Below are 16,945 nucleotides of genomic sequence, written 5' to 3'. Positions count from 1 at the left end.
AACAAAGCTTTACAAACAAAACTAATCAATTTGTTCTAACCTCTTTTTTCATACACTAATACACCCAGAAGCACTCCATGTTCACTTTCAAGCCATTTAAAGGCAGTTGCCCCTTTTGAAGGGTCTGGGAATCCGGGCAGAGAGCGCGCCCTCTTCCCTCCCGCTACAGCGGTGAGCAAAGTCCTTCCAGCGTCTCTTGGGGACCCTGGACTCCAAGGCGGGTCCCTGCAGCGCCGATCGAGTTCGATTCCGAAGACGGTGGTGTCTGGGATGCTAAAGGCACAGCTGGAGGCCGAGCAGGGTCCACCCTGGCGAGGCCGCGGCTGCCCCGCTTCGTGGCGGCCTTGCCAGTCCCTGGTTCCAGCCCCGGTTTCTTGGGGAGCGGGGAGCACAGGGAGAGGCGGGCAGAAAAAGGACACGTCACCGGAGGGGGACCGCGCAGGCCCGGCGGCGAAGGGACCTCATAGAAAGGGCGAGCCGTGGAGACCCAGGGGCCGGGGGGAGGGCCATCGTGGTCGTCCGGTCCCCGCCCTCTGCCCGGCCCGCCGGGACCCAGCCGGCCGCTTCCGGCGCCCTCCGGGCCCGCCCCGCGCAGCCCGTGCCACATCCTCCAGTGACGTCAGCCAGCGCCGCCATATTGGAAAGGCGCCGCCGCCGCTTCCTCCTCCTTCGCCTCCGCCTCGGAGCTCTGGCTGCCTCGGGGGCCGCGGCCGCAGGGAGGACCGAGCCCCTCGCCTGCCCCGCCGACGCCCGTCCCGCCCGCTTCGCCCCGGCCCGTCTCCCCATGACTGGCCCCGCTGCCGACGGAGGTCGCCCCAGCGCCCGGGTTTAACACGGAAGCCCGGGTCGGGGCCCGCGGAGGGAGCGAGAGGGATACCCGGCCGGTCCCGCGTCCCTGTCGGCCCGGCGCGGTGCCTCGGCGGGAGCCATGACCTCGCTGACCCAGCGCAGCTCCGGGCTGGTGCAGCGGCGCACCGAGGCCTCCCGCAACGCCGCGGACAAGGAGCGGGCGGGGGGCGGCGGCGGCGGCAACGGCGAGGACGACGCGCAGAGCCGCCGCGACGAGCAGGACGACGACGACAAGGGCGACTCCAAGGAAACGCGGCTGACCCTGATGGAGGAGGTGCTCCTGCTGGGCCTCAAGGACCGAGAGGTGCGAGCGCGGCGGGCAGGGCGGGGGCGGCCGGCGCGGGGCCCGGGCGCCAGGCGGGAGCCCGGCCACCCGCGCCGCGCGTCTGCCCTCCGAGCTGAGCGCCCAGCTGGCCCAGTGCTTCCAGATCCTCCCCGCACAGATTTCTTGGATTTCCCTTTCTCCTTTCACAGTCACTCCTTTCATTTTGACTGCCCGGCAGCCTGTTTCTTCCTCGCTCTTTTTCCGCGTGTTTAACCCGTGTAGACCCCAGGGTATATACAGTTCCCACCTGGAGACTGCGAGTTAGAGTGAAACACCAGGATCAACCAACGCCCCGGAGTCAGGGGCTCTGCAGGTTTTAGGACCTGGGAGGGGTCCACGAATCTGCTTTCTGGGGGGTTAAAGGAAACACAACTTAAGGTGTACGGTTTGGAATTTTGAAAAAATGTCAGTGAAATGGTAATGGAGGCAAAAGTTGTTTTCCTGATAAAGTTAAAAATCCAACAAAATTCTCATGAAACCTCTGGGAAAGTGACTTTCTAGGTAAACTTGGTTTGGGTGAGAAATCATTTTTAGCATCGCTTTTACATTTTATCAGTATTCTCAAGAAAGAAGTGCCGTCTTAAAAGCTTTTTCGTGGGGGTGCTTGAAGTGCTAGGTTTGTGATTTGATGGAAGGCCTAAAGTTTCGATAGATACTTTTACTCTGACTTTGAAACGATTATTTTAACACCAGTATCTTTTGAAAATGTTGACACACAGAGAATTTGAGAAAAATGCTACAGTGGACATGTATATACTCAGCTCCTAGGTTCTATAGTTAACATTTTGCTAGATATGCTTTATGACCTGCAGAGGGTCGGACAGATGAATGTACAATGTATGGTCAGGGGGTCCCAGACGTTTGTTTTATCTCCGTATGGAAACTACAGACAGCACATTTTGAGTCGAATACAAAAAATACCTGATTTTTTTTTAAATAAAGTTTTCCCAATTCACAGAGGTGGGCAAAAAAATATTTAATTCTTCTTTAAACAGCTTAGTCTTTTTTCACCAAAACTTACCAGAAATAGGTGAGTTTCATATGGATTGTTTGTGTACTCCTGATATTTAGTAATCTAATGAGTTTAAGTTTTACCTTGATGGGAATGTGTAGTGTATTTGCAATATCTGGGCGTTCAATTTGCTCAGGTTTTACTGATGATCACTTGAAAAAGTTGATGTCCTTTTGGCTATGAAAGGGGCCCGGTATCAGTTTTTTTTTTTTTTCCTCCAGTTTTTTAATTACTGAGTTATGATGAAAGCAGGCTATGTGTGAAATTTCTTTTTGTTCTTTGAAAAAACAAAGTATAATGTCCTACTAATGTGATTTTAGAATATATTCAACTTATTTTTAGATTTCACAATTTAGAATCTTGGTAGTAAACATTTCTCTTCAAGTCTTTATCTTTTTCCTTAGGGACAAAAGTAACATTATAGAAAATACCCTCCCCCCCCAAACCCCCTGCATCCCCCCTGCCAAGAAAAAAAAAAGCAAAATAAGAAAACAAGTCATCTATTCCTGAGTGAACATTTTGGTTTTACAGTTTTTGAGACTTCGGTGTGCTTACATTCTTTCTGTAAAACTAAAACTTTAAAGTTAAAACCAAAATTAGCTTTTGGACTTATGAGTCACTAAATGAGAAATTATGGTGGAAAAGTACTTTTGTTTTTTCAAGTACGTGTTACTTTAAATGTTTAAGCAGAGGCATATTAACATGCTGTGTTTCTGTGATTGGTTTTCATGAAGATTATTTAAAGATTTATTTGTTGAAGCTTAATGGTACTTAAAATTTAGACAATTTGAAGTTATTTGGTGGTAGATAATGGAAACCATCTGTTGTGTTTGTGTCAAGGGTCACTATACTTTCCGTGTCACGGCCAAGGTCCAGACGCTAGCTAATTCTAGACATTTCTTACTAACTTCAGCAACCACGTAGGGAAACTTTTTTTCCCTCCCTTTTGCAGGTTGAGTCCTGGGAGCTGAAGTGGAGGTGGGTGGGGCTGGGACTTTTCATTGCTTTAGATTTAGATTTTAGGGATTAGCCTGTGTATTTTCCCCTGTCCTCACATCTTTACCTAATAACTAGCCCTGGCAACTTACCTATTCATGTTTTTCTCCTTGGGAGATTCCCCCCCCCCCCCCCCGTGTCTTCAACTTGTATCACTCTTTTCATAGGACAGGAATTACTCTCTGATGTATGTTCTAGGCATTTATGCTTGTTAATATTAGATTTTAACTTACTAAATTTTAACAAGTTTGAATATTAACAAGTTCTAAACTTTTTAGCCATAAAACACAGCTTAATAAATCCATTGCTTTAAATTTTTGTTGTTTTAACTTAGCATCCATTTTTAGTGATAGCTTTTAAGATATTTAAAAGCTAAATTTTAAGGTTAGGTCATTCATGATGGACACATTTTGTATATATGTGACGTAACCTTATTTGAAATCAAAATAATCAAGAAAAATTTTGAAGAAGTTGTGAAATGGTGAAATTAGTTTGACTTTTTAAAAATGCTGAGACTTATGGCTTGTTAAAAATACTTTTTGTTGAATAATAAGCCTACAGAAAAGTTCACATGTGTGAAGAATCTTTGCAAACTGAGCACACCTGTTAAACCAGCGCCTAGATCAAGAAACAACATGATCAGCTCTCCAGAAGCTCCACCTGATTTCCTTTCCAGTCTCTTCCTGGTCCTCGAGGGTCACCATTCACTTGACTTCAGAATTCAGCATAGAATAACTTTGCCCATTTTCGTACTTTGATTTGTATCTTTTATTCCGCATTGTTTGTGAGCTTCATCTGTATTGTGTGAGGTTGTCGTTTGTTCATTCTCATTGCATTACAACTTACTTTTAACACATACACAATCTACAACATTGAAAATAATTATTTTGATTTCTATCCTGAATTTAGTTTTCTCCCCCCTCACCCCTTTACTGAACAGAAGGCTCAGCTTGCCTGCCAATAAGCAGATGGTCTGGCTTCAAATTACCTATTAGGGGTGACTCTAAAGTTACTGTGGGTTTCATTTCATGTATTTTTTTTAAATGATTTTCCTTTCTGGCTTTTACTAAAATACAGGTGCCTATCCCTTCTGGGAATTCCAGTGCTCAGTCTGGGCAGAGGACATAGGTGTTGAAGTGAATCTTCGGAGGCCACAGCAAGGGTGGCAGATAGGTTTAAAGTTGAATTCAACTTCCAAATAATTAGCGAGATTTCTGCATTCTCTGTGTTTGAGAGGGAAGGGCACCAAAAGAGCCAGGTGTTTCCCTTCCCCAACCTATTTGATTTTTCCATAGAGACTTGCAGTAGAGTGTTTTCAGAATGCCTCATTGAGAATTATCTGAAATAACTGGTGTCATATACTTTGAAATGTCTTCATTCGTGGCAAATCTTAGTGCTTTAAAGTTGTATTTAGTTATTTTAAATGGCCAGGTAAATTTAGAGTGTACATGTGGAATAGACAGTGTAGCCCTGGTTGGAGGTGTGTCCTTTATTTTACATGTTATTTGAACTCTCTGAGCCTCAGAGCTCCCTGAAATGGAGAGAGACATAGTCCTCTCCCATGGTTCTGATTGGATTGTTGCATTTATTGTTTTACTCTCTACCACGTCTTCCCCAGGTTTTGTCTTACTTTTAGGGCTCTCCTTAATGTGTGTAGCCCCAGGATGCTCTGTTGAAGCATTTACCCCTTTCCTTTTGTGGTGCAGTCAGACTTAGACTTGTCCATTCAGACGTTTTCTCTTGGGGCTTTGGATCTTGAGAGCAGAGCAGGCTGTGGGGTTTTTTGGAGACCTATCAGAGGAGTGTCGTGTGGATCAGACTGTTCTCTGACTTAGTTCTTTTAGCTTCTTTCTCCCTAGCCCTTTGATGCTGTCTTTTTTCCGTCTTGATTTTCCAGACACTTTGCAGTTTTGTAAATTGAAGAACCTTCTAGTAAAGTCTCCTTTTAAAGATAGCCAGTTACTCATGTTTTTAATGCTTGCAGAAAAGAACCATAATGCGATAATTTTACACTGCATCTTGAAAAATAAAGTGCTTGAGCTGGATAATACACGTTTAGGGTAAAATAGTTAAGTTTAACTAAAATGATGGAACTGACTTTTGTGTGGCTTTTAGACTGGCTTCAGAGGTTGATCTCAAAGATGTGCTCCATTTTTGGAGTAAATTTCCCAAGGTCGCTACTTTGAAATACAGTGCTTATCAAGATGGATAACTTGTTTTTAAAAAAGTTCTCATTTCTATACATGCAGTAATATATACCATCTCTGCATATCAAACCTCTTAATGAGAAATTCACATTTTCAGTATTTCAGGATGTGCTAAGATTTTTAGTACAGTATAATAAAGACTCTGAGTTTTGGAATCTTGTTAGTCCTTTAATACAAATTATGTACTGTTGATATTTTTGAAAGGTTTGCAATTTCACTTATTTTTTCAGGTGTATTTAAGAATAAGTACACACGTATGAGATCTACAGGATCTCAAAAATTTGTTTTTGGAGTTCATTGAACCACTTGATTGTACCTTTTAAATAGGATTTTAATTAGTGAAATCACTTTTCAGTGCTTCGGGGTTCTTTCACAGTGTGGCCAAAATATTCACTGATTCATTTTGTAAGTCATACTAATATTTGATATTTATTAATTTTAAACTGAGCATTCCTGTATGATCATTTGAGACTATCTTTTAGAATTATACTTTTGAAATAATTTTGATCAAATATTTGGAGAGTTTTTCTGATGTTTAAAGAAATAACCTGTTATAAAAAGTGTCAGTTATGTGTAAGTTTCAAAAGACCCGAAAGATACTGTGTTTGTCTTGTTATGTAATGTTAAACTTTTGGCCCAGCACTCCTTTATGTTCAGGCAAATTTTTCCTACTTTGTATCAGGATAATTTTTCTGCTGTTAATCAGGGTAAACTGTATCATTCAAAGTTGCTATAGTCTTTGTTCAGGGGATTTTATTTTCATGCTAGTCTCCTTCTGAAGCAGCACAAAGAGACTGCTTGTCCCTGTGTTTCTTCCATTTAATAAGTGTAGTGACAAGTGCCAAAGGTGGAGGCCTGGCTTCATTTTGAAATTGATGTTAGTGGCTTTAGGTTTCTCTAATCAAAGCCTGAAACACTGCAGCCTGTTTTAATAGCATTGTATGATATATAATGCAGTCTAGTAAATAATGAGGTTTTAATTTAGATATTACAGGTGTGTATGTGTGTGTGTGTATATATATATATAATATATATATATATAATATATATATATAATAGGTTGTTATTTTATCCATATTACCTCATCTATTTTGTTTGGTAAACTGATCTACAAGAATACAATTAATATTAACATACATTATATTATCAGAAAGAATGCTTCTGGTAATTAGACTTTTAAGCTTAAAAAGTTAAATTTTAAATGAAAAAAATTTTAAACTTTTTGTTTTTAAACTTAAATTGTATGTGGTTTATATATTCCTTTAATGGAGGAGTTCTTAAATTGGAGTCAACAGATGTAGTTTAGAAAGTCTTTGAACAATGCAGTTGTATGTGTATTTTTCTGGAGAAAGAGAACATATCTTTCATCAGATACTCAAAGCATTTAGTGACAGAAATTTAAAATTTGTTTTAGTTTAAGTTTTTCATTTTTGCTGTGTTTTGTGTTTTTGTTTCCTTTGGAAAATTGACTTCAGAAAATTTCAGGTTTCAGGTAGCAGTGAGTTGGATTTTCAGTTCTGTGAGATTAGAGATAGGAAGCCGACATTTCTGTAGCCTGGTCATCTTGCTAAATGACGTTTACAAGTTGTGAAACTACCCCATGTAGAATGCTAACAACTTCCATGCATTCATCAAAAGTTTATTGAGCCTAGCCCTTGATGAGGTACAAACACTAGGAAGAAGATCTCTATCTTTTAAGCCCATTTCATTTTAGTTCTCTGGGTCAAAACTCTTATAGTAAACTACAAAACTAAATTGTATTGCCATTGTAGACTTTTTCCTTGGTGAATAGCTTAGCTCATATAGCTGGCATATAGCTACCACTCAGTATTTATTAAGTAAATCATGTATTTTCAGTGAGAGTGATGTCATCCCTAAAGGAGGGAGAAATGATTCTGGGGGTGGTGATGAAAAATTCTACCTCCATTTTTTTTTCTTACTCCTTTTAAGTGTAAAGCATAGATACATGTACAGTATGTAAACAAATATACAATGGACCATCTTATTGAAATGTAATGGGGGAGGGTGTGGTTAGGGGAAAAAGTCTGAAAAGCTCCTTTAGGGAACAATAATGAAAAAATTGAGAAATACTAAAATAAATCAATACTGAAAATACTTAAGTTTGTGCTTAGCTGAAGTTTAGAGATCCTTTTCTCTGATAGGAATTTTTATGGTAATAGAATTTGACTTGTAGCTCAGTTGTAGGAGGAACAGTTTTAGCATTCTGAACTGTAGGAAGTTGTGAATTATATTTTAAGAGCAAAGTTATTTTATTTATATTCATTTTTATTATTGGAAGTGTAGTTTACAATGTTGTATCAATTCCTAGTGTGCAACATGTTTAGTCATACAGATACATACATATATTTGTTTCACATTCTTTTTCATTATAGGTTACTACAAGATACTGAATATAGTTCCCTGTGCCGTACAGAAGAAACTTGCTTATTTATTTTATATATAGTTAGTTAGTATCTGCAAATCTCTAATTCCCAATTTAATCCCTTCCCACCACCTTCCCCCTCAGTAACCGTAAGTTTGTTTTCTATGTCTGTGAGTCTGTTTCTGTTTTGTAAATAAGTTCATTTATTTATTTATTTATTTAAGATTCCACACCTGAGTGATGTCATGGTATTTTTCTTTCACTTCCTGACTTCACTTAGAATGATGATCTCCAGGTCTATCCATGTTGCTGCAAATGGCATTACTTTATTTTTTATGGCTGAATAGTATTTCATTGTATAAATATACCACAACTTTATCCAGTCATTTGTTGATGGACATTCATTTAGGTTGTTTCCATGTCTTGGCTATTGTATACAGTGCTGCTGTGAACATTGGGGTGCATGTATCCTTTTAAGTTAGAGTTCCCTCCAGCTATATATGCCCAGGAATGGGATTGCTGAATCATGATAAGTCAATTTTTAGTTTTTTGAGGAATCTTCATACTGTTTTCCATAATGGCCGCACCAAACTACATTCCCACCAACAGTATAGTAGGGTTCTCTTTCCTCCACACCCTCTCCAGCATTTATTGTTTGTGGACTTTTGAATGATGGCCATCCTGGCTGGTGTGAGGTGATACCTCATTGTGGTTTTGATTTGCATTTCTCTGATAATTAGCAATATTGAGCACGCTTCATGTGCCTATTGGCCATTTGTGTGTCTTCACTGGAGAATTGCTTGTTTAGGTCTTCTGCCCATTTTTGGATCAGGTTGTTTGTTTTTTTGGTTAAGTTGTATGAGCTGTTTATATATTCTGGAAATTAAGCCCTTGTCGCATCATTTGCAAATATTTTCTCCCATTCTACAGATTGTCTTTTTGTTTTGCTTATGGTTTGAGCAAAGTTATTCTTGTTGATTGATAATGTGTAGGTAAACTTTTTGTTCCCCACTTCTACCCTCTACCTTCTGCATGGACTGAAAATTAAAGGACTGCATATAAATTGCTAATGGTTATTTTTACTCTGGTTTCATTTTCTAATTCCAGTTTCTTACATGTAACTGTTAAACAGTTCTATACCATGTTGACAAAATAAGGTCAGAAATAGCATTTTGAGAATTTAGCTTAAATTTCAGTTCAGTCACTGAATTGAACTTCTCATTTAATTTTTAAAATCTATATCCTATTATATAAGATGGAAACAGATTTAGTTCAGTCCAACTAGTGAACACCTATATGCCAGTGTCTTTGCTTGGTGGTGGGGTTACAAAGAAAAACTTCCCCTCAAGGAGCATCCTGTTTATACAGAAGACAGATTTGCAAATGGTTTCAATAAAATAAATTACTGACTTCAATGAAAGTACTTATTAAGAGTAGCAGAGACATAGGGAGATGCCTTGGATTGGGACTCAGAAGACTGCTCTGTTCTTGACTCCCAGGCTTGCCCTTGACTAGTGAGAAGAATTAGGATAACTGCTTTTAATTCTTAGACCCTCAGTTTCCCCCTGGGCACAGTGGGCCTACGTTTGTGGACTGTCCCATAATGTCTAAATTGTAGGAATCCAGTGAATTGATATATGTACAAGTACTTTGAGAACTACAAGGTGCTGAACAAATGCAAAAGGGTAATTGCCTAGCCTAGAGAAGTGACTTAAGATTTTTGTAGTGATCCTTGATGAGTATTAATACTTCCACAATTTTTTTTTTATTATTTCTTGACCCTCTTGTGGTTTGCTGGGCTTCGTGAACATTCCATTTAAGTGTAATTGCTTGTATATGCATTTTTCCTGAACCTACAACCTGTTTTATTTTGGGTTGTTTTTTTTTTTTTTTTTTGGTAATCCCTGGCCAGCTGTTTTGGGAAATCTGGAAATCTGAAGTAACACTTCTTATTCTTAGGCCAAGTCCAGAGTCTTCCTTGAACAATTTTTATAAGATACTCCTGCCTCTCCAGAGACACCAGAAGCCTCCAAACCTCTAAAATGATACATGACTCTAATGACAAGTAAAATACATGTAAAGTGCCTTGCATCATTGGTGCACAATAAATGTTAGGTTTCAGTGTGTCTTGCTTGTAAATCAGAAGGCTTCAAAAGGTCCTGACCTCTTCTAACCCCTCTTATCACCAGTTCTTCCCACCTTTCATTGGTCCCATCTACTCTTTTTGATGCCCCCTCCATTTTTTTTAGGGAGGGTCCTTCCTCCCTGAATTCAAGGCCAAGATCTGAAGGTGATAGGGCTGGGTCCCCTGGAGAAGGCATTGGCCCACAACTCTTAAAAATTTGTCTTTATTGAATTTTTCACCCCATTTCCTCCCCATCTTTTATTTAACTTCATTTCTCCCTCACTGTTGGTCCTTTGGCTACCAAAGCCCCTTCCCTGAGGAGATTGAGTGGGGAAAGATGTGGGAATAACAGTTGCCAAAATTGCACCAAATTATGAAATTTTACTTTGTTCAAGGCTTTTTGTTAAATGTGACCTGGAATAAAATAAATTAACAAGAAAAGTTCTAGTATTCACAAGTTTATGGTCTAGTAGTGGGAAGATAAGGCACTTGAGAATTAAAGTAACAGTGTAAAGTAGTACTATCCTGAGTGCCACCTGGGTAGTAGAAGACAGCATGTTTCTGGTTCGGAGGAAGTACAGAATTAGGCCGAGGCTGTCCCGGAGCGTGTCAGGAGCAGAAGGGAGTTGGGCTGGCATTGCACAATTTACGGGAGGGGCATTTCATTTCAGGAGACGAGGGGGAGCCAGGGCTTGGAACAGTCTACCAGGGAATTCTATTCACAGAGTAGTTTGAAGCTAACTGGAAATTGGTTTTGGGATTAACTTCCATTTGATTGTCACAAATAGTCATCTAAAGTGACATCCATGAAATTCTAAATTAAAATTTAAAAATTGTCTTAACGTACATTTGAAGTGATTTTCAAAAATACTTGATGTACTTAAAGTTGTTTTTAAGTTTTGAACTTAAAATATTTTGTCTGTTCATCCATTCACCCATCCATGTAACTCTCACTTAATTTCTCAAGTATTTGAAGATCTTTTATGCTTTGGGCAGTGTCGCTGGAGTCCCATTATTAAAATGGTTTTTTTCCATAGTCTCGGTTGTGACTGATAGATCTAAAAGAATAGAAGGGAAGCTATAGGCTTTTAATTTTTAGTTTTTTTGTTGTGATAAAATAGAACATTTACCATTTCAGCCATTTTAAAGCGTACACCTCTGGTGTTAAGGACATTCACATTGTTGTAAATGTCACAGACATTGTCACTACTCCATTGCAAACTGAAACTCCTACCCGTTAAATGCTATCTCCTCATTTTCCCGTTCTCCAGCCTCTGGTAACTACCATTCCATTCTGCTTTTTATCTCTGAATTTGACTATTCTAGGTACCTCATACAAGTGGAATTTAAGGCTGATTAATATTCTGTTATATGTATATACCACATTTTGTTTGTCCATTCATCTGTTGATGGACATTTTGGTTGTTTCTGCTTTTTAGTTATTGTGAATAAGGCTGCTTTGAACATTGTTGTACAAATAACTGAGTCTCTGTTTCAGTTCTTTTGGATATATACATGGAAGTGGGATTGCTGGATCACATGGTAATTCTATGTTTAGTTTTTTTGAGGAACTACCATATGACTTTCCACAGTGGTTGCACCATTTTACATTCCCAGCAGCAATGTGCAAGGATTGTGATTTCTCCACATCCTGGCCATTACTTGCTACTTGGTTTTTTTTGTTTTGTTTTTTGATGATAACTATTCTAACAGGTGTGATGTGGTATCTCATTGTGGTTTTGATTTGCATTTCTCTCGTGATTAGTGATGTTGAACATCTTTTCATGTGCTTATTGGCCATTTATATATCTTCTTTGGAGAAATGTCTGTTTAAGACCTTTGCCCATTTTTTAAACGGGTTGTTTTTTTCTGTTGAGTTTTAGAAATTCTTTATGTATTCAGGATATTAGTCTTTTATCAGCTACAGGCAAACGTTGTCTTGTTTTTATTGCACTTCACTTTATTGTGCTTGACAGATACTGCTTTTTTTTTTTTTTTTAAACAAGTTGAAGGTTTGTGTTAACTCTGTGTTGTCAGATGGTGATAGTGTAAACAACTTTCTATGTACACAAAATTTTGTGTTCTCACTTTATTGAGATACTTGCTTTATTGCAGTGGTCTGGAGCTGAGCCTGCAGTATCTCTGACATATGCCTATATGTGATTTGCAGGTATTTTCTCCTATTCTGTGGGTTGTCTTTTCACTCTGTTGATAATGTCCTTTAATGATGAAGTCTCTTTTTCTTTTGTTAATGCTTTTGGTGTCATATCCAATAATTCATTTCTGAATTCAATGTCGTGAAGCTTTTCTGTTTTCTTCTATGAGTTTTATAGTTTTAACTCTTAATTTGAGGCCTTTGATCCATTATGAGTTAGTTTTAGTGTAGGGTATAAGGCAAGAGTCCAGCTTCATCCTCTTACATGTAGATATCCAGTTTTCTCAGCACCATTTGCTGAAAAAACTGTCCCTTCTCTTTTGAATGGTCTTGACACCCTTGTTAAAAATCATGTAATCATACATGTGAGAGTTTATTTCTGGGTGCTCTATTCCCTTGGTCTCTATGTCTGTCTTTATGGCAGCACCATGTTGTTTTGATTACTGTAGCTTTGTTAATAAGTTTTGGAATCAGGAAGTGTGAATCCTCTAACTTTGTTCAAGCTATAAATTTTTTAAAGTGAAATTAGATTTAAAAAAAAAATTACACGTCTGCCTAAACAGAGCCCTTGGAAAGAGCTCAGAGGTCTCATTCAGACCGTCCCTTGAAGTCTGTTCACCCTCTTCTCTTTTTTTGTCTGTCTACTGATTTGTCTTTGGTTGTAAATGCCTTTAGGAAATTCAAAAGGAGAGGTAACCAATTTATTTATACCTAACCTTGATGCTTCAGTAAGCAGTTGCAAATTTGGGGTTGGTGTTCAGGAGAGATGTTTGGACTGGAAATGGAGATTTGGGAGTTGCGTCTTTGCTCTAAGATTGTCCCTACACTCCTGCAGCCACGCGGTTACACAGTTGCTTAGGTCAGACTCTACAGTCTTCTCTCCCCGTCCATATCCAGTAGGTTGCTCAGTCTGTATTCTCTGAATTAATTCTTTGAATTTGTCTTCTCTTCTCCATTTTCAGGGCCACTGCCTTAGTTCAGGTCCTCATTATTCTGCCCATGACTATTTAAAATTTTCACTGCTCCATTACGTTCTCTTGTTGTACTCCTTCCTTACTCTGAGCCTAACACACAGAGGCTTCCGTCACCTGTCTTCCCCCATCTGCCGTTCTCTGCAGCTCCTTCCTTTCAGTTACAGGGAAAGTGTCCTTCTCTTAAGTCCAGTCCAGTCCCCTTCTCTCACCCAGCGCACTCTCTGCTTCTGTGGGTTTCTTGCTCTTTCGGCTGTTGTGTCTCCTCTTCCTGAATCCATCCGTCTCCTCCAGTAACCGCACACTACCATTTCAGGCTTTGTCATGACTTTACTTTCCCCATAGCTCTGTGGGCATGTTCTCCTTATATACTTTGTTATTAGAAACTCTACCTTCAGTAGAATTGGGATTGAAGGCCTAGGGTTTGTATTTTTTATATGGTTTCTTTCACTATTTGGTGGGGGAAGTGGCTCTTCTTCCACCTCCAGATTTCTTTGATCACATTTCGGCTGATGCTTTTGCCTGATCTGTGAACCATGGCAGCCTTTTTCTATTCCTGTGCATGCAATTCAGGGAAATTTTTAAAAAATACATCATCTTAATAGCTGGTAAAAAATAGAGGATTCCTTTGAAGGAAGGAGTTCCTCATGTAGGCTACTGTCTAAATTTCATGAGGAAGGGAAAAGTGAGTCTGTCGTCAGTGTAGAGTAGGTAGGAGTGCTGAATGCTGTGGGGACCGGGGCAAGTGAGGAAGTCCTGCAGTTGGGGGTGTGTGGCTGAAGAGGGACGTTGGAAATGGTAGGGAACACTTTAGAGAGAGAAGGTTTGAGCAGAATTTTGGAAGAGATGTGGCGTGTGACTTGATAGGAAACTAGCATTCTAGACAGAGTATGGCAGGATATGTATGAAAATAACTCAGTGGGAAAGTTATCCTTCTAAAAATGATGTTATTTTACATAGTTAAGGAATAAAATCTGAGTTGCTTAATAATGAGAACTAAGAGGGTGATTGTATGTGAAATAGGGAAAATTAGTACCTTCGGACCTTTAAACATAAGTTGGAAATGATATTGGAGGCATTTGTAGGTTTTAAAGACAGCAGTAATAGTGTAAACTGGGTTTTTAAAAAGACAGTTCTTTTAAGTGAAGAAAGGATGGGTAGACGGAAAAGCTGGAGGCAAGAAGGTTTGTAGTAGGCTTGAAGTTATTAGAATTTGTGAAATTTTGTGCCTGGTCTTGGATGAAGGGGAAACAGGGCTGATCAGAAAGATAATCATCGTAGAAGAATTATTTGAGTTTAATTACCATTAAAGCTTAAAGAGAAAAGGATGATTGATTTGACTTTAAAGAACCAATAGGTAGTAGGTGGTAATAGGTAGTAATACTGTCTTATTTCCTTATACAAGTCTGTGCTCATTGTTGAAAAAGATTTAGAAAATGTAGATTACAAAAGAGAAAAATAAAACCCATAATTGAACTTTTATTTCTTCAACAGACATTTACGGAGTGATACTGTATAGTAGGCATTGTACAAAGGAAGACAGATGCATATATAAACACATATAGATATGTATATATATATATATGTAAATTATACATTGTGATAGTAACTGTGAAGGAAAATCAGAGGATGCTGTGTAAGAATGGGTGTGGGAGGAGGGCACAGGGAAGAACTTTCCAGGGAAACGATATTTAGGTTGAGACCCAAAGAATGAGTAGCTGCCAAATCCAGTGAAGGCAGAATAGTATGTTTCAAGGCCCTGAGGTGATAAAGAGCTTCATTTGGTTTGAGGAACAGGAAGATGGTTCAGACAGTAGTGGAGATGGGAGAAAGACCTGAGATGACTGTAGGGAGTGCCAGAACATCCAGGCCTTACAAATCAGGTTAAGGATTTTGTGTATTATACTGAGTGCAATTGGGAAACCACTGAAGGATTTGGGGAGTGGTCTACCCAATCCTTATTTAAAAAAAAATTCTCTGTGGAGACTGGATTGAACAAAGGCAAGCAGTGGAAGTTGGGCAGTAATATTTTAGTATTACATTGTTCTCACAGTCCTGTTTATTTCTCCCAGTCCCAGTTTGCCTGTATTTATTTTTTTTTACTTAAAAAAAAGAGATTTCATTCCAATAGTGTTTTATAAACCCTTCTCTCTCTCTTTTTTTTTTTAATGAGGGGAGGTAATTGGGTTTATTTATTTATATTTGAAGGAGGTACTAGGAATTGAACCTAGGACCTCATGAATGCTAAGGATGTGCTCTAGTGCTTGACCTATACCCCACCCCCTTTCTCAATAATATAAAGTGACCACCTTCCCATGTTAGTAAATACAGATTTTCATGGTATGTGCTCATGGGAAAAACTCAGATGGCACAGCGAGAAACAAGGTGCTCCATTATTTCTAGTGACCGCATGGTAGAACATATTTTTTGATGTACCATAATTAATAGGGGTGTGTTATAAATACGGTCATATTGTGGACCTTCATCCTTTATTTTTCTTTCTTATGGCCTAGAAATCACATTATTACCTTTTTAGGCCTCAAGTTTGTATGAGCAGATTCTTCTAAATAGGATCTCCCTTTCTCTACCTGGCATCCAGTTCTTACCCATCTCTTGATGCCCAGCTGAAACTCTTCACCTTATTCTAACCCCCGAGGCACCATTCCTTGCTCTCATATCCGTTTTCCTTATCATTTTGTACCCCCAGCACGAAGTCTGGAATGCTGTAGGTGTTTATGCCTGTGTTATTGGTCTGCTGGGGCTGCCTAACAAAATATCAATAGAATTGGTTTAAACAGAAATTCCTTTTCTTGCAGTCCTAGAGGCTGGATGCTTGCATGGTCGGGTTCTGGTGAGGTTCCTCTTGCTGTGTCTTCACATGACAGAGGGAGAAGGCAAAATCTCTTGTGTCTTTTCCTTTAAGGACACTAATCTCATCATGGGCCCCCACCCTCATGACTTCATCCAAACCTAATTAGCTCTCAGAGGCTTCTAGCTTCCAAATACCATCATGAGACTTAGAATTTGGGGAGGGGAGGGATTCTATTCAGTTCATAGGATGTTTTTGGAATGAATGAATGCCATTTTATTCATATCAGTATTACCAGACACTTATCACAATGAATTATAGGAATTATTTCCCTTTTTATTCTGTGCCTTGTATCTTAGTCATCCCTATCACTTCTGCTTACCAATGTGTTGGTACTGAGTAGATGTTTATTGAATTAAAATTGTATTTTTCTTATTTCAAGAATTAAAACAGTTACTTTTTTTTTTTTACTGTGTGTACTTTTTTACTTTATGTAACTTTGTGCCTTTACCTACCAAATGGGATTGATTTTTTTCCTAGAGAATCATGCAGAGGTCAACATCTAGTAAAATTGTGTTACAGTGATTTGATAGAAAATTTGAATGCTTTCATTATTATATGTTATCCAAAATGTCCTCAACTTAAAATACTGACAGTGTAATGCAGTGGTGAAAGCACTGTAGAGTCACGTTACTTTGGCTTGAGGTATAACTGGTGATTCTGGAGTGTGATGTGGTTATACTTCTTAATTTATCTAAACTTCCTATTCTTCAAATGTAAAATGATAATATTTTTACTAGGTTATTTTGAGACGATAATTTACATATATGAAAACACCTTTGCAAACTGAAATGTTACTGTGTTTACTAAATAAAACCTTTGTGTTTCCTAGGGAAGAATTAAGATTATGGGATTATAGTTAGATCTTGTTAATAAGATGCTGTTAAATATACTGTTTGAAACTTTGCTAGTCAAAAGTATGTACATTTATGCCATAAATCCCTTAAAAAGTCATTTGTTTGAGAGGAAGTCAGTTTCTGCTTACACTTTGTTTTGTGCTGTCTGCAGTGAAGTGAAAAATGGCAGGAGTGGAAAGAAAAATGAGTAATCGAC

General features: G+C 39.0%; 1 protein-coding gene across 2 annotated transcripts in view; it reads left to right on the top strand.

Annotated features, from left to right (window-relative positions):
- Positions 1-488: 488 nt before the first annotated feature.
- Positions 489-16,945, top strand: part of GOLPH3 (golgi phosphoprotein 3) — a 43,744-nt gene continuing 27,287 nt past the window's right edge. Inside the window, exon 1 of one of the 2 annotated variants that reach the window (XM_074356796.1) lies at positions 489-1,153. In XM_074356796.1, coding sequence (XP_074212897.1) covers positions 929-1,153 — 225 coding nt within the window. In that variant the 5' untranslated portion in view covers positions 489-928. The remainder of the gene's footprint in view (positions 1,154-16,945) is intronic. The other variant, XM_074356791.1, reaches the window with a different exon arrangement.

The sequence above is a fragment of the Camelus bactrianus genome, chromosome 3 (assembly GCF_048773025.1).
Source record: "Camelus bactrianus isolate YW-2024 breed Bactrian camel chromosome 3, ASM4877302v1, whole genome shotgun sequence".
NCBI lineage: Eukaryota > Metazoa > Chordata > Mammalia > Artiodactyla > Camelidae > Camelus > Camelus bactrianus.
This window is presented reverse-complemented; position numbering and strand designations above follow the sequence as displayed.